Source organism: Cicer arietinum, chromosome 1 (assembly GCF_000331145.2).
Source record: "Cicer arietinum cultivar CDC Frontier isolate Library 1 chromosome 1, Cicar.CDCFrontier_v2.0, whole genome shotgun sequence".
NCBI lineage: Eukaryota > Viridiplantae > Streptophyta > Magnoliopsida > Fabales > Fabaceae > Cicer > Cicer arietinum.
In genome coordinates this window covers 14,216,156-14,239,801 of record NC_021160.2, presented here as the reverse complement: position 1 = coordinate 14,239,801, position 23,646 = coordinate 14,216,156, and the positions used below count along the sequence as shown (strand labels likewise).

The 23,646-nt window shown below is 34.8% G+C and overlaps 1 protein-coding gene across 17 annotated transcripts; it reads left to right on the top strand.

Annotated features, from left to right (window-relative positions):
* The first annotated feature begins 684 nt into the window (after positions 1–684).
* Positions 685–22,710, top strand: LOC101501639 (receptor-like serine/threonine-protein kinase ALE2). 17 transcript variants are annotated; one of them, XM_073370430.1, is made up of 24 exons: positions 685–743; positions 1,140–1,221; positions 2,116–2,238; positions 2,461–2,541; positions 2,615–2,851; positions 2,933–3,067; positions 3,861–4,112; positions 8,504–8,749; positions 13,973–14,107; positions 14,469–14,609; positions 14,713–14,835; positions 14,933–15,028; positions 15,126–15,266; positions 15,757–15,846; positions 16,879–17,007; positions 17,653–17,832; positions 17,931–18,002; positions 18,089–18,190; positions 18,640–18,747; positions 19,094–19,465; positions 19,565–19,867; positions 20,491–20,868; positions 20,963–21,206; positions 21,755–22,710. In XM_073370430.1, the coding sequence occupies exons 2-24, from the start codon at positions 1,140–1,142 to the stop codon at positions 22,416–22,418; spliced, it is 4,434 nt and encodes a 1,477-aa protein (XP_073226531.1). In that variant the 5' UTR covers positions 685–743; the 3' UTR covers positions 22,419–22,710. The 17 variants fall into 17 exon arrangements, with proteins under 17 accessions (XP_073226531.1, XP_004488044.1, XP_027188637.1 ...); XM_004487987.4 differs by having other exon boundaries at positions 694–743; positions 2,140–2,238; XM_027332835.2 differs by lacking the exon at positions 2,116–2,238 and having other exon boundaries at positions 711–743.
* Positions 22,711–23,646: the final 936 nt, after the last annotated feature.

The following is a 23,646-nucleotide window of genomic DNA, read 5'->3' as shown; positions in this document are numbered from 1 at the left end:
ATAAGATTATTTGATAGTATTTTTTTAGATAATTTAGTAATATTAATAAATATATGTATTTAAAAAAATAATAAATACATCTACAAATTTACAAATGATCTTATATTTTAGGATAAATAAATTTTATAATTAAGATGAATGGAGTAAATAATATGATGAATTCTCATTTGATATATGTGTAAAGTTAATTTACGGTGAAAGCTCCTTAATTTTTTTTTGGGTTTGTTCATGATGTTTGTTTTATTATATTGTAATTCTTTTTAATTGTATTTTTTATATTTTTCAAATAAGATTTTTAATGTAGAATGTTGTTTATTCTTATTTTCTTGGAATTTGGTCTAATTTCCTAATTTTTTATTATTCTTTATTTAATATATTTATTAAAGTATGTGATAGTTTTGAAGTATTAAAATATAAATTTAATTTATATATATAATAAATATAAAAAAAAATTATATTATCTATTAATCATCACTGTAACAATTAATTTAATGTTTAATTTTTATTATTAATTATTTATAAAATCACATAATTAATTATAATTTGTGGACCGTGTAACCTTTTACACAAAATTCTTAAAATATTTGAGATGTGAATTTTATTAAACCTTTTTCACTTTAATTTTTGGTTAAAATAAAATATAAAATATAAAATATGAATACAAATAAGAGTGTTCTGTTCCTGAATCTTTGTGTCCCACCCCAACTGCCTCTCTCTCTCTGTCTCAGTGAGGAAGAGAAGAGGTCTGTTAATTAATTCACTTTCTCCACTCTTGAGTTTCCTTCAAGTGTCAGTGTATTCTAAAGCACACTAACTTCACAACTTCAACAATTTCACACACTCAACACTTCAACTTCCATGGAACTCTCATACTTTTCTCTCTTCCAATTCCTAACTACATCTTCTCATCCTTTCCCTAATTAATCTTTTCACCAAACACTCTTCTTCTAACTTGTTTCATAACCTTCTTTCATATTACTTATGTCTTACTATATGTTGTGCTTGTTCAATTTAACCTCTCATTTTTCTTTGCTTCAAGTTATAAGCCTTCTATATATATAAATCTGTAATTTATTCAACTATTTATTTATGCTTTTGAATCACTTCTGAGGAGGTTGTGTTTTGTGATTGATTTGAAGATGGGGATGGTTTTGGCAATGATTTTGTTGCTTGTCAAGTTTTGTGTTGTTGGATTTGTTGTGGCAGCTCAAGGATCTGAAGGTAGGTACTTAATCTTCAGAACTTTATGTTAAATTTCATCTCTTTTATTTATAAATTGGTCACAGTTTGTTTGAGATTATGATAGAATTTATGCTGATGCTAGAAAAATTGGTGTTTTAAATTGTTATGATTGTAATAATATTACCACTAATTAAGAGCCTAAACATCATTATTTAGTTTGCAATTAAATTATTACACAGATAGGATCATCAAATGAGGCATCTAATGTCTTCTTGCATTACATTGGTTTAGAAATTGATGCTTATAGGTTTATTTTTTGGTTTAAGAAGGTTGTAGTTATCATAATCTTTAGAAGATCAAAAAGGCTTTTCTTGTGAGGGTTTCTTTTTGCATGTGGATTGATTTCTTATCCCTCATTGAATACCTATTAAAGGAAGCTAGTATTATACCTTAAGAATCTAATGGTCTGCAATGTTTGAATTTGCAGATGTAGAAAATATAAATTCTTAAAAAAAAAATCCTCTCAATTGGACAACATAGATTCTTAATTTTTATTTCAAATTTATCTATCCAGATACACTACAATATACCAAGATTGAAAGTTGTTCAATTTTACAGAAGATATTGATAAAATGAGCCTATATGTTAGTTGATTGATAAGTCTTTTTTAATAACAAATTGGGGAAAAGGGGAATTTATTATTAATTAAAGTGACACTAATGTCCATTTTAGTTACAACTGTTCTCGAGGGAATTTGAACTTTCCCTTAGTGTTACAAGGTCAAACTCTTACCACTAAGCTAACACCTCACGGACACCTGATTGATCAAGCCAAGTCATTTGATTGGATAATTTTTAGCTTCCTGATATAAAATTTTCGATAACTTTTCTCCCATTGTTTTTTGGATTTCCAACTGATAACGTCTTCTTTAAGGATCTGTTATATCCCCATCTCCAGCATTCCTTCCTGTTGTTCATCCTGAAGGAGAAGCACCTGGTCCTATCCATCATGGACAGTCATGGGGAAGCATTGCATCAAGCCCTTCAGATCCAGATGGTACATCTAATGTATTGAGTTCTTAGTTAGGTAGCACTGACACTTCAGATTGAATATGTGTCTAGTGTGTGACACCGATACACGTAGTTACATTCAATTACTTTATTTTTTTAAATTATTATCGGGGCCCACATGCCGGTGTCAGTGTTGTGTTTGGTGCTTATGTCTGTTCAGTTTATTAGCTTTTAAACTTTGATTATTCACTTCTGTTCCTTCTTCAAGGGTCTGTCATATTGCCATCTCCAGCTACATTACCTATGGATTCTTCCCCTATTGGAGCACCTAGTCTTTTACACCCAAATGGTAATTCAGCTCCCTTAGTCCATTAGGCCACATTGTGATCATGTGATTAAAAAATTGGTTTTTCATCACCCAGGATCTTTCTTGCAACCTCCAGCTGCATTACCACCTCCAACTCCTCAGAAGATTAAAGGAATTGAATCATCGATATCACCTAGTCCTAGTCCAAGCACTAAATCCTTATTGCCACCATATACAGCTCTTCATGCACCATCAATTTCTGAAAGGAATGTGCCACCATCCATACAACCAATTCCGCCTCGAATGGAAACACCTACTGTTAGGCCTCCTGTATCCACACCAACTGCTCCAGGTACATGGCTGAAAAGTTTCCTTATTTAGGGGAACCTTCATATTGATATTGACCAAGATTCTTTTCTTGCTTCTTGAACAGCTCCTGGGGCAATACCTTCTGGAAATTTGCCAAGAACTTCACCTATAAGCCAACCAATTGAACATGGAAGTTTGCCTCCTAATGTTGATAACAGAAATGAAAGTAAGAGTCACAAACTAGAGCCAGTTTCACCAGGTATGTGAGGTTTTGTCATTTACTACCTCGGTTCCTTTTTGGTTATCATTTAAAGGTTATTTACACATATCAAGAAAACCAATAACTTTTTTAGATGAAATTACGCCTAATGTGTTTTTAAGTTGACTCATATCCTGGATTGATTTTTAAGTTTTTTTTTCCCCTTGAATTGGTCTTAACACTATTAAAAAAAGTCTATGTGGTTGTTAAGATTGTCTCGTGTTCATAATATTATTGAGGTGAGAATTAATTTTTATTGAAAATTAAAATCTTAAATTAAAATTGTTAGGTTCTTCCTCTTATTCATCATCCTTATCAACCAAGAAAATCCTATATTAAAACCCAAATTAAAATCAATTAACCCACAAAGCTTCTCAACGAATCACTCCCTCATCAAAGGGAGGATACGGTGAACTCCTTTGCCTATGAAGCAAAAGCACGCGTGAGGGACCCAGTTTATGGCTTTGTAGTGGCTACTTCTTTCCTCCAAAGACAAGTTCAAAAGGTTTCAAAAGGCGCTTGATGCTGCCTACACTGATCTTCTCTGCTACTCCCTGCTACTCCCTCACTGTCACCGATATCCCTCCACCTCCACAATCTCTTTCTTTGCCTCAGGAATGGTATGAGATCGTTCAACAAATGCCAGAGACAGTTTAGTGCAAGAAATGAAGGAAACTAATGAAAATAACTTATAGTTTATATGAAAAATAGTTCGACTTTATTTTATCTTTTGTTATAGAAATAGCTTATACATAAGCACTTATATGATATAAATTGGGTTTTCATCATCCAGGATCTTTCTTGCAACCTCCAGTTGCATTACCACCTCTTACATCCGCTCCAATTCCTCAGAAGATCAAAGGAAATGAATCATCAATATCACCTCCTAGTCCTAGTCCAAGCACTATATCCTTATCGCCGCCATATAAGGCTGTTCCAGTACCACCAACTGCTGAAAGGAATTTGCAACCAACCATGCAACCAATTCCACCTCAAAGGAAAGCACCTATTGTTAGGCCTCCTGAATCCACACCAATCGCTCCAGGTACATGGCTGAAAAGTTCGTTTTTTATAGACAAATGTTAGTAGTTAGTTTGTTAAGGGGAGGGGGAGTTTGTTAGCAGGGACTGAACTCTTAACCTCCTTCTTAATGTTAGAACACTTGACTAGTTGCTACAACACTTTGCTTGCATCACACTCATGCAGACATAAGAGAGAATGATAGAGGTAATAGATTGAGAATTTTCTGAATTGCACTACTAGATTATTATTGATGTAAGAAGTCTTGGCTTTGATGCCTTTCTCCATTGCATTCCATACTATATATAATAATATAAGTGATTACTAGTAATTACAATTCATAATGAAAAATATTCTATTGCCTAATTTATCTAACCTCCTAGGAAAGTAAATTATTTACAATAAAGGCTAAAGATCAATTCCTAATTAACACCCCCTTCATATTGATGCGGTTGGTTAAGAAGCATCAATTTGCTAACAAGAAACTGATAACTGGCGTGGAACAACCTTGGTAAGAGTATATGCGACTTGAAACTTACTATTGGCATGAGGAAGTGATATTAGTTGGTCATCATTGGTGTCACAGATTGAATGTCAATCGACTTTGGTATGCTTGGTGTGTTAGTGAAAAACAAGATTTGCGACGATTTGAATGGCACTTGTATTGTCAGCATAAAGTGATGTGTTGGCTTTGTTTGAGGAAATCCAAATTCAGTCGAAAGAACACGAAGCCAAATGATTTTTGAACAAGTAGCGAACATGACACGATACTCAGATTCAGTAGAAGATTTAGATACTCTTGCTTGTTTTTTACTTTTCCATGAGATCAATGGGGTTCTGATAAGACCACAAGTGCACAGTATTATCGCGTAGGAAAAATTGTCATTCCCACAAGGACTTTGTTATGAGTACTAGTGTCTCTTTACTATGATGATTAGCTAAAATAGTAAATGTCGATAATGATTTTTGGTTTAAAATTCACTAAAAATAAAGCCTTGGGATTGTAGTTTTTCACAATGATGAATACAATAAAATTAACCTTCTTTGAGTTATGGGTGTTAAACTCTTAAAAATCAGATAAATAACTAATGCCTTCTTTTATAGAACAAAAGTATATTTTAAACTAATAACCAACATATTTTCATGATTGATGTATTAGCAAAATCCTTTATAAGATGATATATTTCATGATTTCAAAAGAATCAAAATCTATTTTCATGATTTGATTCTCTTGTCCAATCTTAGGGGTCAGATATCAAATCTACCTTTCGGTATATTATTTGATATCTAAGTATGAATATGATTTTTACTAAGATTGGATTAAAAGATCAACACCCATAACAAAAAGAAATAAAAATTGCTAGAGATCCAACATTGGAAATCCTACAATCCTAAGACAAGGAAGATCTACTCACATATGATCATAGTAGAATCAAAACTTAAAATATAAAAACATTGGAAATATAAAATAACATAATAAAATAACAAAACAAAAATAGAAAACTGAATATTATTGAAACTATAAAACTTCTAAGAGAAATACAAGAACAAAAGAAAGAGTAGTAAGAGATTGTGAGTAGGAATGTGTGTGTAAAACTGAGTATTTTGGTAATTTTTATAGTCCTAGGTGCCTTCATGAGCTTTAATTACAAGAAACCATCAGAATTTCATAGGAGGAAAACGGTTCAACAGAAAAGTTCAGCAGAAAATGAGCAGTTTATGACCATAATGGCCATTACTGTCAGACAATAATAGGTGCAGCAGCAGAAGACGAACAAATTATGACCATAATGGTCATTACTACCAGACAATAATAAGTGCAACAGAAGATGAACAGATTATGGCCATAATGGCCATTACTGTTAGGCAGTAATCCTTGCCGACTTGAAGTGGAAAATTCTTATTTTTTATTTTTTATTTTTGTTCATCCATTATGGCTATAATGACTATTATGACCTAGCAGTAATGCTTGCTGGAACTTGAGTTTCTTTCATTTTCTTGATCATGATGCACCATGACTGCACCACTTGACTTCAAGGCTCTTTTCAACCAAAAATCTTCACTTATTCCTTAACTTCACTTTGCAATCAAAATAAAACAAAAAGGTAGTAAAATAGAACTAAAATTGAATTAAAAACATCAAATTAACCTATCAAATAAAGCTATAAAACTAGATAAATTCTAGCTTATCAGGTTCCAAGAAACATGCACCAACCAGTGGTAGATCGTTGAGTATCAGAACACCTTGCCCAATTGGCATCACTATAATCCCTCAATTTAGGAACTATACCGGTGGGAAAGAATAGACCACGATGAGAGGTTCCCTAAAGTAGCAAATTATACGACAAACTACTGCCAAAGGATGATGCCGAGGAGACTGCATGAATTGACTTACTTGCTGAACAACAAAAGATATGCCAGGATCAGTAATAATCAAGTAATTAAGGTTACCCATAAGTTTCTGATACAATAAGGGATCCGACAAAAGCTCACCATCATCACGATGGTATATAACATTAATCTCAAGAGGAGTATCTACCAGATTAGTCGATTGGAGACTAGACGTTGAAATCAAATCTGTGGCATACGTGTGTTGATGGAGGAAGATGCCTTTGGGCGTAGAGTGAACCTCAAGACTAAGAAAATAACTTAGATTACCGAGATCTTTCATATCAAAAGAAGCATGTAATTGTTGTTTGAGTCTTTGAATGGAAGCATGATCAAAACTAGTAGTCTTTGAATGGAAGCATAATTAGAACTAGTAATAACCATATCATCCATATACAGAAGAAGTAGGACAATTCCCGTAGATGTGTTATGAATGAATAGAGAGAATCATACTGACTCTGAGTAAAGGAGAATCCAAATAGAGCGGAGCAGAATTTCTCATACCATGCTTTGGGTGCCTATTTCATACTATATAAGGAGCGTTTGAGTTTGCACACACCGTTAGATGAAGAGAACAAACCTTGAGGAAGAGTGATATAAATATCTTCAATCAGGTCACCATGAAGAAAAACATTCTTCAAATCCATTTGATGAAGAGATCACCCATTAGAAGTCAGCAATAGAGAGGACAATGCGATCAATTGTCATTTTGGCAACAAGTGCAGATGTCTCATCATAATCAATTCTATATTCTTGCTTGTTTCCTAAGGCAACCAATCGAGCCTTGTAAAGGTTGAGGGACCCATCATAATTCAGTTTCACATAATACACTCATTTGCAGCGTATAGGTTTAACATAAGGAGGACAAGATACAATGTCCCGTGTGTAATTCTCCTAAAGAGCCTGAAGCTCCTCATTCATTGCTTTTATCCAAGGCACATCTTTAACAACATGTGAGTAACAAGTAGGAATAGATATGCTAGAGAGTAAGACAGTCAGAGAAGTATGTGAGAAATCATACCTATCCGGTGAATATCTATTAGGTGTATGAGACATTCTACCATATCTTTGAAGTGCAATAGGTACATGATCAGGTGGCGGATCAGCGAAAAGGGGGTGGGAACCTGTTGCCTGCGTTGTTTGACATACATTGTCTGGTTTAAAACATGCTATAGATTGGGGCATAATAGTTAAATTGAGAAGAATATCAATATCATTCATGGTAGAAGTAAGGCAAGGAAACATAATTGATTATAAAAAAAAGTCACATTCCAAGAAATGCGGAAACGATGGTTAGAGACATCACAACATACAAAATCCTTTTTGACTCATATCCTGGATTGATCTTTTAAGTTTTTTTCCCCGTTAATTGGTCCTTTAAGTCTTAACAATATTAAAAAAAAGTCTATGTGGTTGTTAAGATTGTCTTGTGTTCATAATGTTATTGAGGTGACAATTAATTTTTATTGATAATTAAAATCCTAAATTAAAATTGTTAGGTTCTTCCTCTCATTCATCATCTTTATCAACCAAGAAAATGCCATATTAAAACTCAAATTAAAATCAATTAACCCACAAAATTTCTCACCGAACCCCTCCCTCATCAAAGGGAGGATACAGTGAACTCCTTTGCCTATGAAGCAAAAGCACGCGTGAGGACCCAGTTTATGGCTTTGTAGTGGCTATTTCTTTCCTCCAAAGACAAGTTCAAAAGGCTTCAAAAGGAGCTTGATGCTGCCTACACTGATCTTCTCTGCTACTCCCTCACTGTCATCGATATCCCTCCACCTCCACAATCTCTTTCTTTGCCTCAGGAATGGTATGAGATCAGTTCAACAAATGCCACAGAGACAGTTTAGTGCAAGAAATGAAGGAAATTTATGAAAATAATTTATAGTTTATATGAAAAATAGTTCGACTTTATTTTATCTTTCATTATAGAAATAGCTTATACATAAGCACTTATATGATATAAACGCTTAATTACTTTGGGATCATCTGATAAAAAATTTTGTTTTCATCATCCAGGATCTTTCTTGCAACCTCCAGTTACATTACCACCTCTTACATCAGCTCCAATTCCTCAGAAGATCAAAGGTAATGAATCATCGATATCACCTCCTAGTCCTAGCACTATATCCTTATCGCCACCATATAAGGATGTTCCAGTACCACCAACTGCTGAATGGAATTTGCCACCAACCATGCAACCAATTCCACCTCAAAGGAAAGCACCTATTGTTAGGCCTCCTGAATCCACACCAATCGCTCCAGGTACATGGCTGAAAAGTTCGTTTTTTATAGACAAATGTTAGTAGTTAGTTTGTTAAGGGGAGGGGGAGTTTAGTTAGCAGGGACTGAACTCTTAACCTCCTTCTTAATGTTAGAACACTTGACTAGTTGCTACAACACTTTGCTTGCATCACACTCATGCAGACATAAGAGACAATGATAGAGGTAATAGATTGAGAATTTTCTAAATTGCACTACTAGATTATTATTGATGTCAGAAGACTTGACTTTGATGCCTTTCTCCATTGCATTCCATACTATATATAATAATATAAGTGATTACTAGTAATTACAATTCATAATGAAAAATATTCTATTGCCTAATTTATCTAACCTCCTAGGAAAGTAAATTATTTACAATAAAGGCTAAAGATCAATTCCTAATTAACACCCCCTTCATATTGATGCGACTGGTCAAGAAGCATCAATTTGCTAACAAGAAACTGAGGACCGGACGTGGAACAACCTTGGTAAAAGTATATGCGACTTGAAACTTACTACTGATGTGAGGAAGGGATATTAGTTGGTCATCATTGGTGTCACAGATTGAATGCCAATTGACTTTGGTATGCTTGGTGCGTTCGGGAAAAACAAGAGTGACAAGGATTTGGATGACACTTTTATTGTCAGCATAAAGTGATGTTGGCTTTGTTTGAGGGAATCCAAGTTTAGTCGAAAGACCACGAAGCCAAATGATTTTTGAACAAGTAGCAAACATGACACGATACTCGGATTCAGTAGAAGATTTATAAACTCTTGCTTGCTTTTTACTTTTCCATGAGATCAATGAGGTTCCAAGAAACATGCACCAACCAGTGATAGATCGCCGAATATCAGAACAACTTGCCCAATTGGCATCACTATAAGCCCTCAATTTAGGAACTATACCGGTGGGAAATCATAGACCACGATGAGAGGTTCCCTTCAAGTAGCAAATTATACGATAAACTATTGCCAAGTGATAATGCCGAGGAGAATGTATGAATTGACTTACTTGTTGAACAACAAAAGATATGTCAGGATCGGTAATAATCAAGTAATTAAGGTTACCCATAAGTTTCCAATACAATAAGGGATCCGACAAAAGCTCACCATCATCACGATGGTATATAACATTAATCTCAAGAGGAGTATCCACCAGATTAGTCGATTGGAGACTAGACGTTGAAATCAAATATGTGGCATACTTGTGTTGATGGAGGAAGATGCCCTTGGGCGTAGAATGAACCTCAAGACTAAGAAAATAACTTAGATTATTGAGATCTTTCATATGAAATGAAACATGTAACTGTTGTTTGAGTCTTTGAATGGAAGCATGATCTGAACTAGTAATAACCATATCATCCATATACAGAAGAAGTAGGACAATTCCCGTAGATGTGTTATGAACGAATAGAGAGAATTATATTGACTCTGAGTAAAGGAGAACCCAAATAGAGCGGAGCGGAATTTCTCATACCATGCTTTGGGCGCCTATTTCAAATTGTATAAGGAGCGTTTGAGTTTGCACACACCCTTAGATGAAGAGAACAAACCTTGAGGAAGAGTCATATAAATATCTTCAATCATGTCACCGTGAAGAAAAACATTCTTCAAATCCATTTGATGAAGAGGTCACCCATTAGAAGCAGCAATGGAGAGGACAATGCGAACAATTGTCATTTTGGCTACAAGTGCAAATGTCTCATCATAATCAATTCTATATTCCTGCTTGTTTCCTAAGGCAACCAATCAAGTCTTGTAACGGTTGAGGGACCCATCATATTCCAGTTTCACATAATACACCCATTTGCAGCGTATAGGTTTGATATAAGGAGGACAAGATACAATGTCCCATGTGTAATTCTCCTAAAGAGCCTGAAACTCCTCATTCATTGCTTTTATCCAACGCACATCTTTAACAACATGTGAGTAACAACTAGGAATATATATGCTAGAGAGTAAGGCAGTCAGAGAAGTATGTGAGAAATCATACATGTCTGGTGAATATCTATTAGGTGTATGAGACATTCTACGATATCTTTGAAGTGCAACAGGTACATGATCAGGTGGCGGATCAGCGAAAAAAGGGTGGGAACCTGTTGCCTGCGCTGTCTGACATATACATTGTCTGGTTTAAAACATTCTATAGATTGGGGCATAATAGTTAAGTCGGGAAGAATATCAATATCATTCATGGTAGAAGTAAGGCATGGAAGCATAATTGATTATAAAAAAAAGTCACATTCCGAAAAATGCGGAAACAATGGTTAGAGACATCATAACACACAAAACTCTTATGAGAATGACTATACACCATGAATGCACATTGGACAGACGGTGCTCCAAGTTTGTCTCTCAAATTGAGGTAAATGAACAAAACACACACATCCAAAAGTATGTAAATTACTATAATCAGGTCGTGTTTTAAAAAGACCCAAGAATGGAGTATCAAGATCAATAACCATAGAAGGAAGACGATTGATCCATAAGACAAGTGTGGAAAGAGCCTCTACCAAAAATTATGATTGTATAGAAGCTTGAAGAAGTAAGGTGCGTGTTACGTCAAGCAAATGATGATTTTACATTATGCTATCCCATTTTGTTGAGGGGTATTGAGATAAGATTGTTGAGACAAAATGACTTTTTGTTGAACGTACTCCTGAAACTTATGAGACATACACTCACAAACCAGAGTCAGAGCAAAAACTTTTAACACTTGTTTGAAATTGAGTTTTAATATATGTAAGAAATTTCTTAAACATAGAAAACACTCTAGATTTAGACCAAAGGAAATATATCCAAGTAAAATGACTGTTATCATCGATAAATGTGGCATAATACTTAGAATGAGCATGCAAATTACATGAGACTTTTCCCATACATCACTATGAATTGTCTCAAAACAAGTGGAAGCACAATGAGCACCAGATGGAAAATGAAGTGTTTTACTTTTAGCCAATTTGCAAACAGAACATGACTCAAAGGTATTAGAAACAACATTTTATTTCCCAACAAACCAATTTTAAATAAATGAGACAAAACAACAGAGTTTGGATAACCGAATTTTCTATGCCAATCCTCATAAGAATTCAAAGCATTATTACAAGCAAGAGATAGATGATTGGAAATAACCTCCTCACTTTAGGCCCCTTCAATATCACCTTCCCCGATACCTGCTCCTGCACAAGACAACTAGCACGAGAAAAATTAACATTACAATTGTTATCCACCAATTAACCAACAAACAATAAATTGGAAGCAATTCCAAGTGATACAAGCACACTTCGAAAATCAAAGTGTATGTCACCAACATTAGTGATAAAGAGTGTATTACCATGATAAGAATGCAAATTGTGCAAATATTAAGAGAAACCCGTCATGTGATTGAGTGCACTAGAATTAAGAAACCATGGACAAGAAACATTAGATGACTTACCCTAAGTGCCCAAAGTTGAAATAGTAGAAAATACCATTTGTTGAATCATTTTAGGTTGTAGAGAATTAGAGATGGAAGGACCAATTGCAGAGCTAGTGGTGGCATGGAATGCTTGCACTGAACGATGTGTTGATTGTGGGGGACGTGTGGATAATCAAAGATGATATGACCTTGCTGCTTGCAATAATTGCAAAACTTCTTATTACAACTGCGAGCAACATGTCCAAATTGTTTGCAAGAAAAACATTGTACCTGACACATATCATGGCCTTTATCTCTACTCTGGGCAGCATAAGCAATCGTCACAGGTTCAGAAATGGAAGCTTCATTAGATATAGTTCCTTGGGTAAGAAGACGTTGCTCCTCCCTAAGAAGTTCTCCAATGCAAGTATCCAAAGAAGGAACGGGGTTCCTATTCAGCAAAGCACCTCGAACTACCTCAAATTTCAGATGAAGCTTCATGAGAAATTGATCACGCTTAATAGTGTCATAGACTTCTTGAAAAGCCGATAGTGAAGTTTTGGGAACAACAACATATAAAATGGCAGAGTATTCGGTCCACAAATTCAAAAAGTCAGAATAGTACTCTTGAATAGACAATGACCTTGTTTGTAGTTGGCTATCTTTAACTCTAATAGAAAACGATTTGCTGTATTATCTTGGATGTAAATGCGCTTCAAATAATTCTAAATTTCTTGAGCAGTTGTAAAAGAGTGCAAATTATTGATCATTAAAGGATTGATAGTACTCAAAATCCAAGAAATAATTTGAGCATCTTTGACGTCCCATGCATCTAAGGCAATTTTCTCTACCGGCGCCTTAGAAACTCCATCAAGACGACTCCATAATTCTTTTCCCTTGACATAGATCTTGAACTGAAATTTCCAAGCAAGATGATTTTTCCCGGTGAAACGGATGCAAATTTTCTTTTTCATTAGTTTTCATGATGATGGAGAAGACAAACAGACAAAAGAACGTGCTGTAGCAGACCAAGACTGCAAAGAAGTCCCAAAAAAGCGAAATAACACAATCACATAATTTCAGCACAAAAAATGTGTACCAACAGCCAAAATGACGCAAAGGCACAAAACCAAAGAGTGAACCAGAAATCGCAAAACACAACCAGAGATCGCAAAAAAACACCAAAGAAGTCGCCAAAATGCAACCACGGGGTCACACCGAACCAGAACTCGCGATCCAGAATCTTGTGAGCAGGACAGAGCAAGGGTCGCGAGCGAAATACAGCAGACCAAGTGTGACCGAGAACAAATCACTGCCGAGGACAAACAGCAAACAACACCAAGAAGAAATCACAAGACTAGATTAAACGTTCCATATCGTAACTCCTAGACTGATACCATGTCAGAACTCTTGGCTTTGATGCCTTTCTCCATTGCATTCCGTACTATATATAATAATATCAGTGATTACAAGTAATTACAATTCATAATGAAAAATATTCAATTGCCTAATTTATCTAACCTCCTAAGAAAGTAGATTATTTACAATAAAGGCTAAAGATCATTCCTTATTAACAATTGATATATCATATATTGCTGTATTTATACAAAGCATTCTAACTAACAGGCTGTTAGTTAGTTACACATATCAACTGACACTTATTACAAGCACTTTTACGCTAGCATTGAATTACTTACCAACTAACACTTAATACTCCTTCGGCGTCCCAGCCATTATCACTGGGTTAAACCTGCATGTTGTTTTATTGGGGGAACCTTCATATTGATATTGACCAAGATTATGTTCTTGCATTGCTTCTTGAACAGTTCCTATTGCAATACCTTCTGGAAATTTTTCAAGAACTTCACCTATAAGCCAACCAATTGAACATGGAAGTTTGCCTCCTAACGTTGATAAGAGGAATGAAACTAAGAGTCACAACCTAGAACCAGTTTCACCAGGTATATGTGATTAAAGTTATGTCATGTACTACCTCTATTTCTTTTTAGCTATGCTTTAAGGTTATTTACACATATCAAGAAAATCAATAAATTTTGTTATTTTTTATGGAATTATTTGTTTTTTACAATAATATTCTTAACTATTTATTATTTCATTCCACCTATTTCTCTCTCCACAAATAAATAGTTGAGGTTCTTATTGACAAAACAATAGGTAATGTTGCTTTGAACTTTAAAAACAACAAATAAAGAACTAAATTCTTCTACTAAAATGACAATTAAAAAGGAAAGAATGGAGTAATTATAAAACAGAGTTGTTATTGACCAAAAAATATGCTCTTGTATTGAAATATTGAAACAGCCCCGGTTACAACACCTTCTATCAATGTGCCCAAAATTTCACCAATAAGCCACTCAAATGATAATGGAAGTTTGCCTCCCAATGCTCATAGAGAAGGTACAACTACAAATAAAGGTCAACCCCCAGAGTCAATCTCACCAGGCATGTGATAAAAGTTAAAACTGTTTAGAATTTTCCTTTTCTCCTCTCCAACTTCCAGTTGTTATTGACTAAAAATTATGATCTTTTAATGTATTTTGAACAGCCCCTGTATTAAATTTGCCGAAATATTCTCCCGTGAATCAGCCAACTAAACCTGGAAGTTCGCCTCCAACTGTCCATAGAAGGAACTCTAGTATCAGTCACACATTGGTGCCAGCTTCACAAGGTAATTCTAATTGATAGTTATAACTTCTTTTCCTCCTTAGTTCATAATTTCTTGTTGATATGGACCCTAAACATGGTTTTCATGTCGTTTTGAACAGCCCCGGTTGCAGAACCTCCTGTAAATTTTCCAAAAATTCCAACTGTCCATAGAAGGAACTCCAGTATCAGTCACACATTGGTGCCAGTTTCACAAGGTAATCCTAATTGATAGTTATAACTTCTTTTCCTCCTTAGTTCATAATTTCTTGTTGATATTGACCCTAAACATGGTTTTCATGTCGTTTTGAACAGCCCCGGTTGCAGAACCTCCTGTAAATTTTCCAAAAATTTCACCAGTCAGCCAACCTATTCAACATGGAAGTTTTCCACCTAATGTTCATAATAGAACTTCACATAAGCAACACACTCACACGCCAGAGCCAGTAATGCCATGTATGTTGTATAGTCTTGTCAAATCGTCTCTAAGATTAAACTATATGATTCTAAAATTCCTACTTTTCATTTAACCACATAAGCTATTGCATCCCCACCATGAATAAATGAAAATAACCATTAACATACTGTAGGCCACCCTATTTCACTAAAAGTAGCTCCATTCAATTCACCTGGTTAATCTTAATACTTCAGTGTTGTCAATTACAGATAATGAAAAATATCAGTGATTTCAAATTCTGCTACGCAACAGTGCTACAGTACCATTATAGCCACTATTTGACAACATTTTGTAATAAATAGTGTAGCATGGAACAATAATGACTTGTTCAATTCCGCTGTGCTATAGCGCTGTAGTTGCTATTTAACAACAATGTAGTATTATTTATGTAATGAAAGAAGGGAGAAAGATATAATATCTATATTTAATCTCATCATATTTTTTATGTTTATTTGTCTCACAGTTATCTGTTTTATTGTACTCTTGCAGCACCAGTTACATCACCAACAAGTACATTTCCCGTAGATCCACCATTGGTCCACCCAGTCATACAAGCAGCACCTCCATCTGAATTACCAGGTGCAAATTTTGAGAAAGGATTTTGTTCTTTAATCTCTCCCTCTTCTGGCTGATTTATCGATTTTATGAAATATTTGACAGTTACTTTCTATTACATCATTCAATTTATTCATTTCCACGTTAATAATTCCCACAAGTATTGTCTCTCTCTACACCACAAATGATGTTGGTTTAAAACACAATCTTATGCCTGGTACTATGATAGGATACTTTGTTACAGGTTTGAAACTTTGAATTACTATTGTTGTTGATAATCCAGAAAGACATGTGATTGTATTGTTTTTCACTCATTTCAGTTTCACATAATAATAAGACAGTGATTGAGGAGTGTAAGTTAAATATCTTAATAGTTCAATTGAGAATAAAAGTGAAAAATCCTTATTGATATTAATATTTCCTTAACATGCCTAATTGTTGTTCCATGCAAATTGGAATATAATACATATATATATAAGGATGATTGTGAGTTTGTTTAATAAATAAAATGATGTTTGATTAGTCATGCATGTCACTATCAAATAGAACTGAAGAAATAAAATCTTACCTAGAAAAAGGAACCGACAAAACGATGTTTTTTTAAAAAAAATTGGGAAGGGGAAATTGTTATTTATTAATGTGCACTAAGGTCATCTTACTTGAGGAGTTTTGAACTTTGTCCGTTGAAGTTAAGGCCAAAGGGGTACTACTGACCTGACACCTCATGGGCAATTAAAGAAAACAAAGCTGCTAGTTAACATGCAGAAGAATATGTAACCGCTAAAATGTGTACTTGTTATTTGAGTTTACTTACAACTATAACAACATTCGCATTTTCTGTAGTAGCTTAACAATGTCTATATTTTTTCAGGAACCTTTTTACATTTTAATTATTTTTTTCTCAATATTTACATGTTCTTCTGTAACTAACATTCTGGAGTATTCAAGACTCACATCAAGATTGCTATAATTTCTTTTACACTGTTAATGCTATTGTTCAATCATTTTTTTTTTGTGGTAATTGTTCAATCATTCTTTAATTCGTATGTGATGCAGCCCCTGTCATCTCTCCCTCATTAACACCTTCCAGAAGCTTCAATGGGGAAAATGGCGGACAACCTGTTTCTGCACCTTTGTACAAAACACCAAAGTCACCACCAGCTATAGTTCATTCCCCTGCTCAAGGTACATATGCTAATATTGAACTACTTTTGATGAGATGCACACTCTTAACTAGAATATTACCTAAAATGCAGTACAAAACTTATAAAGCAACACTGTCCAAGACTAAGTCTCTCAAAGGTCTAAGCTTTTAAGATGAGTGCCAAGGATGGTTTTGTATCTCTAACACAGATAAAGTATGGATAGGATTGAACTCATGAACACATATTCATACGGCTCTAATATCATGTCGAAAACCAACTCTTATAAAAGCATACAAAATTGACATCATGCTTTAATTCTTGTGGAAATTTCGTGTTAAAAATGTTTAAAATGATCTTATACACAACCATTATTTTTTATCATGTTCCATAGTTGACTGTCCAAAACCTTAAGTTTTTATCTGATGGAAAAATGTGCAACCAAAGAATTTAAATATTAAAACTATCACAAAAACAGGCATACTAATCGAATCTAGGAAATGAATCCCGACAACAGCCCTACGGTGCAGAAGCTGTCAGGACAATTAGATCTAGAGAGAGAAGTGTTCTCTCACTAGAACTGATGGTCCTTATAGCAGCTTCATAGTGCAGCTTCTGTAGGGGATCTAAATCTATGTCTACACACTTGCATGCAGTTAATTTATTGATGTTTTATTTTGTGCTGTAGCTCCTTCTGAACATAAATCAAGGCCATTGCATCATGCTCCGGAGCCATTGATCTCACCTCCTAAATCTCCTATCAACAAAGAAGATCATTCTCCTGCATCTTTGCATTCAAGGAACACGATCACCAGCCCAGCTCCTGCATCATCATATTTCGTTTCTCCTCCCAGTTCCAAACACCAAGGTTTGGTTCTCAGCTAATCCATTGAATTATGCCACAATTTAAGTTTTTTCACTCCAATTGAATAGATATGTTACTTTTTGTTTGGTAATTAAATCTAGATCAACCAATTCCTCCCTCATTTCTTCCATCAAGTGGACGTAGACATTATGCTCCACCACCGATGAACACAGGTGCCTGGGGAACTTTAAAGATGTTTCTTCTATGAGAACGATAAATAAATAAAGTGTTCAACTACTAAGGATTTTCTTTATTGTAGGTTCTGCAGAATCTCCATTTACCTTCCCTATGCAATCACCTGTGAGCCAAGATTCACCTGCTCCTTCTCCATCATTCAAAATATCCCCTCACTCAACCCAAAGTAAGCCTATGTTTGGTATCATGGGGGAGTTTCCAGAATCACAGTGAGTCACCGTGATTTTACAAAAGCTACAAGCTAAAACTTGTAGCTTTTGAAAATCAAGGCGATTCACTGTGATTCTGGCAACTATACCATGATACCAAACATGAAGGTTACAATTCCATTTTTTTACAACTAGTTTAAAATGAGAAATTAAAAGATATGCACTATCGGTGTAAAATTGTTTAAACTACAACCAAGCACAGTTCGCCAAGACAATAAACAATTAAATTTATACTTTTATTTTAAAATTGTAAAATCTGATGTGGCAAATTAAAGAGTTGTGATTGGATGCTAGCGTAAAATAACTTTACACTGATAGTGGATATCCCTTAAATTGTTAAAATAAACTTGTATTTTTATCATCGTCTACTTATTTGTGTGCATTCGTTCGTTGTGTTTGTTGCAAGTTCCATTTCATCCTCCTCAAGTATCTCCTTCTCGCCCTTCTTCGAAGAGCCCTAAGAAGCCAATCTTGCCTCAAGTTCAAGCCTTGCCGCCTCCACCTCCCAATGAAGGTTAGCACACCTGAATGAAAAGGGTTGTATTGTTTTTGAGAAATTAATTGATATAAAGCTTTACATAACAGTACAATATATATGATGAAGAGTGTAGATTGAGAAGTTCACACATTCGAGATCAAAATCTCAAATTGAATATATATAGTTGGATAAGATTATTATTTCGAGATTGTTATTTTCCTACAATAAGACTCAATTTACTATAGCTACTAATATACTCTAGTATCAGTACAATTTACAACTATTACAATGATTGCAAAAACATACAATGTGTTACTGTTGGATTGTTCCGACTTTATGATTCATCATGCTGGAGTATTTACTTTGATTCTTCATTCTTTAGATTGTTTATCAACTATATGCTCAGAGCCTTATACAAACTCTCCACCCGGAGTGCCCTGCATGTGTGTCTGGCCCATGAGAGTCGGCCTTCGCCTCGGTGTTCCTCTGTATACCTTCTTCCCTTTGGTTTCAGAGCTTGCTTCTGAAATAGCCACGGGGGTTTTCATGAAACAAAGTCAAGTTCGCATTATGGGGGCAAACACAGCAACTGAGCAGCCAGATAAAACCGACACCCTCATTGATTTGGTACCACTTGGGGAAGAATTCGACAACACTACAGCCTTTTTAACTTCTGAGAGATTTTGGCATAAACAAGTTGTTATAAAAGCTTCTTACTTTGGTGATTATGAAGTGTTATATGTGAGCTATCCAGGTATATGTATACATGTAAATTCTCAATTTCTTTGTACTTTCTTCATGCCTCTTTTGGATACAAATTTTATACAGTCCTCTAAGGCTCTGATATTTGCAGGTTTACCTCCATCTCCACCATTACCACCTTCAAGCATTAACATGATAGACGGTGGCCCATATTTAAATAATGGCAATAATGGTAGGACAATAAAGCCTCTTGGGGTTGACATACAGAAGAGGCAGCATAAAAGTGGACTTAGCAAGGGCATTATAGCTATTATTTCTCTTTCAGCTTTTCTAGCAGTTATTTTATGCTCTGCTGCTGTTTTGGCCGTGTTCAAGTTCAGAGATCATGTGCCTGAGCCTCAACCAACAACATCAACCCCACGGGGTTTTCCGCCATCTTCTACCAAAGCAACAGGTAACTCAAGGGGTAATGTCAGATAATCTAGTGATTTCAGGGCATGCATTGTCGGTGCAATTCATTTTTACACTGACGTCCATTAAGAACTCAATACTATATTAAAAGTAGAGATTAAGAGCCATGCATTGTCAATGTAAATCAGTTTTACACTGACGCCCGATGAAAATTCATTATTTTGCCACTTCATATAATTAATTTTAAGATTCAGTTACAAGAGTGGGCTGACGTGTCAAAATAGTACTAGTGGATTTTCATTAGATGCATGTGTAAAATTGAATTACACTAAGTGTTTTTCCTTTCAACTCTTAAAAATAACACTATTTTAGACCTTTCTTATCCTATTAGTGAATCTTTTCATGGTTAATCATTAAAATGAACACTATAGTATACCCAAAAAATAATAATGGGATAAGAAAAACATTTCATTTGAAAATCACAAACCAGGTTTTTAATCGAATTTTATACAAGATTATTTACGGAAATTCCAATAAATAATTTTTAAAAGTATGGTATTTTCTATTTTGAAACTAAAAAATTGCAGTCCTTCAATTATTGTGTAAATTTGTTTGGTTTATCATTTATCAGTCTTTCTTAATAAGAAACAAACATGTGATTCACAGGTACTGCTGGGCCATCAGTTGCTTCAGCTTCAACATCATTTCGATCTAGCATTGCTGCTTACGCAGGATCTGCTAAGACTTTCAGTATGAATGAAATAGTGAAAGCCACTGATAATTTTCACCCTTCCAGAATACTTGGTGAAGGAGGTTTTGGGCTTGTTTATAGTGGTAACCTTGAAGATGGGTCAAAAGTAGCATTCAAAGTTCTAAAGAGGGAGGATCATCATGGTGATCGTGAATTTTTATCGGAAGTTGAGATGCTTAGCCGCCTTCACCATAGAAACTTGGTAAAGTTGATTGGTATATGTACAGAACTCAGCTTCCGCTGTCTGGTTTATGAACTCATTCCAAATGGCAGTGTGGAATCCCATTTACATGGTACTAAAATTTACTTGCTTAAGCATCATGAACCATGTAAATTTTTTTAGTTCTTCACAAGATAATGATTTTCTTGTATTTGGTTTGTTGGTAGGAGTTGACAGGGAAATTAGTCCACTTGATTGGAGTGCTCGGATAAAGATAGCACTTGGCGCTGCTCGTGGTCTCGCTTATCTGCATGAAGATTCAAGCCCACATGTCATACATAGGGACTTCAAATCTAGCAATATTTTGCTGGAAAATGATTTTACACCAAAAGTATCTGATTTTGGATTGGCTCGAACAGCGGCTGATGAGGATAACAGGCACATATCTACACGGGTCATGGGAACTTTCGGGTATGCAGTTTTCTTACCTGAAATATCTGTGCCTAAATATCTGTGCCTGTAGTCATTGGAAAATTATCTTAATTCCTTGTTGATTTTTACTATTATAATAATATTTATTGAGTTATGATATTTTGACGAAAAAGCGATACCAAAAATCACTACAAACTTACTGGTTAACATAGTTTAAATATGTGGTTAATTAAGTTTTGTAGATGATTAATTAATATAACACATGGCGAAACTCATTAAACATTTGGTAATGTAGTTAACAACGAATCTGAACATAATTAACCACGATTCCAAATGTTGAATTACATGTAGATATAAGCACTTAGAAGTCATGGTTAATCATTTTCAATTCGTGGTTAATTACATTCCGTAAATGGTTAATAAGTTTTGTCGCCTGTTATATCCATTAACCATCCATTTAACGTAATTAACCATCTATATAAATTGCATTAACCTATTATTTTGTTGTCGATTTTGTGTGTCAAAATATAATTTCTTACCCATTTATTGACATGGTATTTTCTTTTATGTTTGAAAAATTAACTCAGTTATGTGGCTCCTGAGTACGCAATGACTGGGCATCTTCTCGTGAAGAGTGATGTATACAGCTATGGTGTTGTTCTTCTTGAGCTTTTGACAGGAAGAAAACCAGTGGACATGTCACAACCGCCTGGTCAAGAGAACCTTGTTGCATGGGCTCGTCCACTCCTCACAAGTAGAGAAGGACTGGAAGCGATAATCGATCCATCGCTAGGAGCTAATGTGCCTTTTGATAGTGTAGCTAAAGTTGCAGCCATCGCTTCAATGTGTGTACAACCGGAGGTTTCGGATCGTCCTTTCATGGGCGAGGTTGTTCAGGCTTTGAAACTTGTGTGTAATGAATGTGATGAAGCAAAAGAAGCAGGTTCAGGAAGTTCTAGCCGGGATGACTTATCATCTGATTTCAGAAGTGCTTCTGAACAACTACCAGATAGTTTCCGAGGCCATCATTTCTCAGCTACTAACTATGATTTCGGAGTTGATATTGAAAATGGGTTGTCGGCATCAGAATTATTCAGTTCATCAGCAAGAATTGGAAGGCAAGTATCTGGATCATTTAGAAGACATTCGTATTCAGGTCCTCTGAGAACCGAACGAAGCAAGCGGTTATGGCAGATAATTCGAAAGCTTTCTGGCGGTAGTGTCAGCGAACATGGAATTATGTTCAAGTAACTACACAGTCTCAATTCAGCCATGAAATTTTCACTTTGCATATTGCTCTCCCTCAATATGTGGTACACAAATCACAACTGTGCTAGAGGCATTGCTCCTATGACCGAGTAACCTTGAAGTTTGACAAGAGAATAGAAGCAAGATGTAAATATGGTGAGACATGTTTTTGTTCTTTTTTGCTAACCTGCACAATCATATCTGATTGGTACTAATTCTATGAAGAGAAGGAGCAATGTGAATCAAGTTTGATATTAGAATATGACTGAATAAATTGGCTATTTATATATTGTCATATTCAACATACTACCAAATATAGTCTTAGCAGCTTCATCTCTTTTTTACGTCAAATCTAATTTTATTAATAAAAGTCTGACAAATTAAAAGTGAAACACTGCAAGTAATGAAGTTTTTGGTTTTGATGTAATACAAGTAATAAAGTTGATAATAAGATATTGTTCTCACAAAAATTGCATTTCAATGATGGGCAAATACAAAGTTATAAATAAAAACAAAGTAAGCATCATACTTGTTGTTTTTTGTACATTATTATGGTTGTTTCTCTTAAGACAAACTCTCAATTTAAGTTTTTATGAATATAAACAAAGGTTAATTAAAAATGTTAATTATGATTCTAAATGTTATGTTAATTTAACTTGTGCTTTTGAGTGGGTTAATTCAAAGATAGGACTCAAGCAAAACAAATAAATCAACAATAAAAGATAAAAATTGAACAGATAAGAAAGGAGAACATTTTTGACAAAATATGTAAAAACGGCGAATGTTCTCTAGGACCAAAGACTGATCATAACAGCCACAAGGTCAATCAATCTCCACTAGTTAAAAGAAGTTTTAACCTCTGAATTTTACATCAATATCATCAGCACTTGGCAAGGAACAAACTGAGATAATCAGACTCGAAGAAACTACTTAAATCACAAAGAGAGAAGATCACAAATTAGCAAGACCAAACATATTTGAACCTTCTCCATCTTAAACTGTCAAGAAAAGATAAACGATCTTGAAATGTACGAGACATCCAGATTAATTAGGAAGACATCCAGAATGATCAAGAATGAATCTCCAGATTGATTATCAATCTCCAGAAAGTTCAAAGACTAGGACTTCAGATTGATTATCAATCTCCAGAATTTTCATTAACAATATGCAAAAGTTCATCATCATTCTTCAAGTTGTTTTGAGAATCAAAACTTCATATCAAATCAAAGAC

Bases quoted from the DNA above. Each gene is read 5' to 3' on its own strand.
- LOC101501639 (XM_073370430.1), top strand. From the start codon at position 1,140: ATGGGGATGGTTTTGGCAATGATTTTGTTGCTTGTCAAGTTTTGTGTT. The intron at 3,068-3,860 runs GTATGTGAGGTT...TTCATCATCCAG, and splicing joins ACTAGAGCCAGTTTCACCAG to GATCTTTCTTGCAACCTCCA. The intron at 19,868-20,490 runs GTAACTCAAGGG...TGTGATTCACAG, and splicing joins ATCTTCTACCAAAGCAACAG to GTACTGCTGGGCCATCAGTT.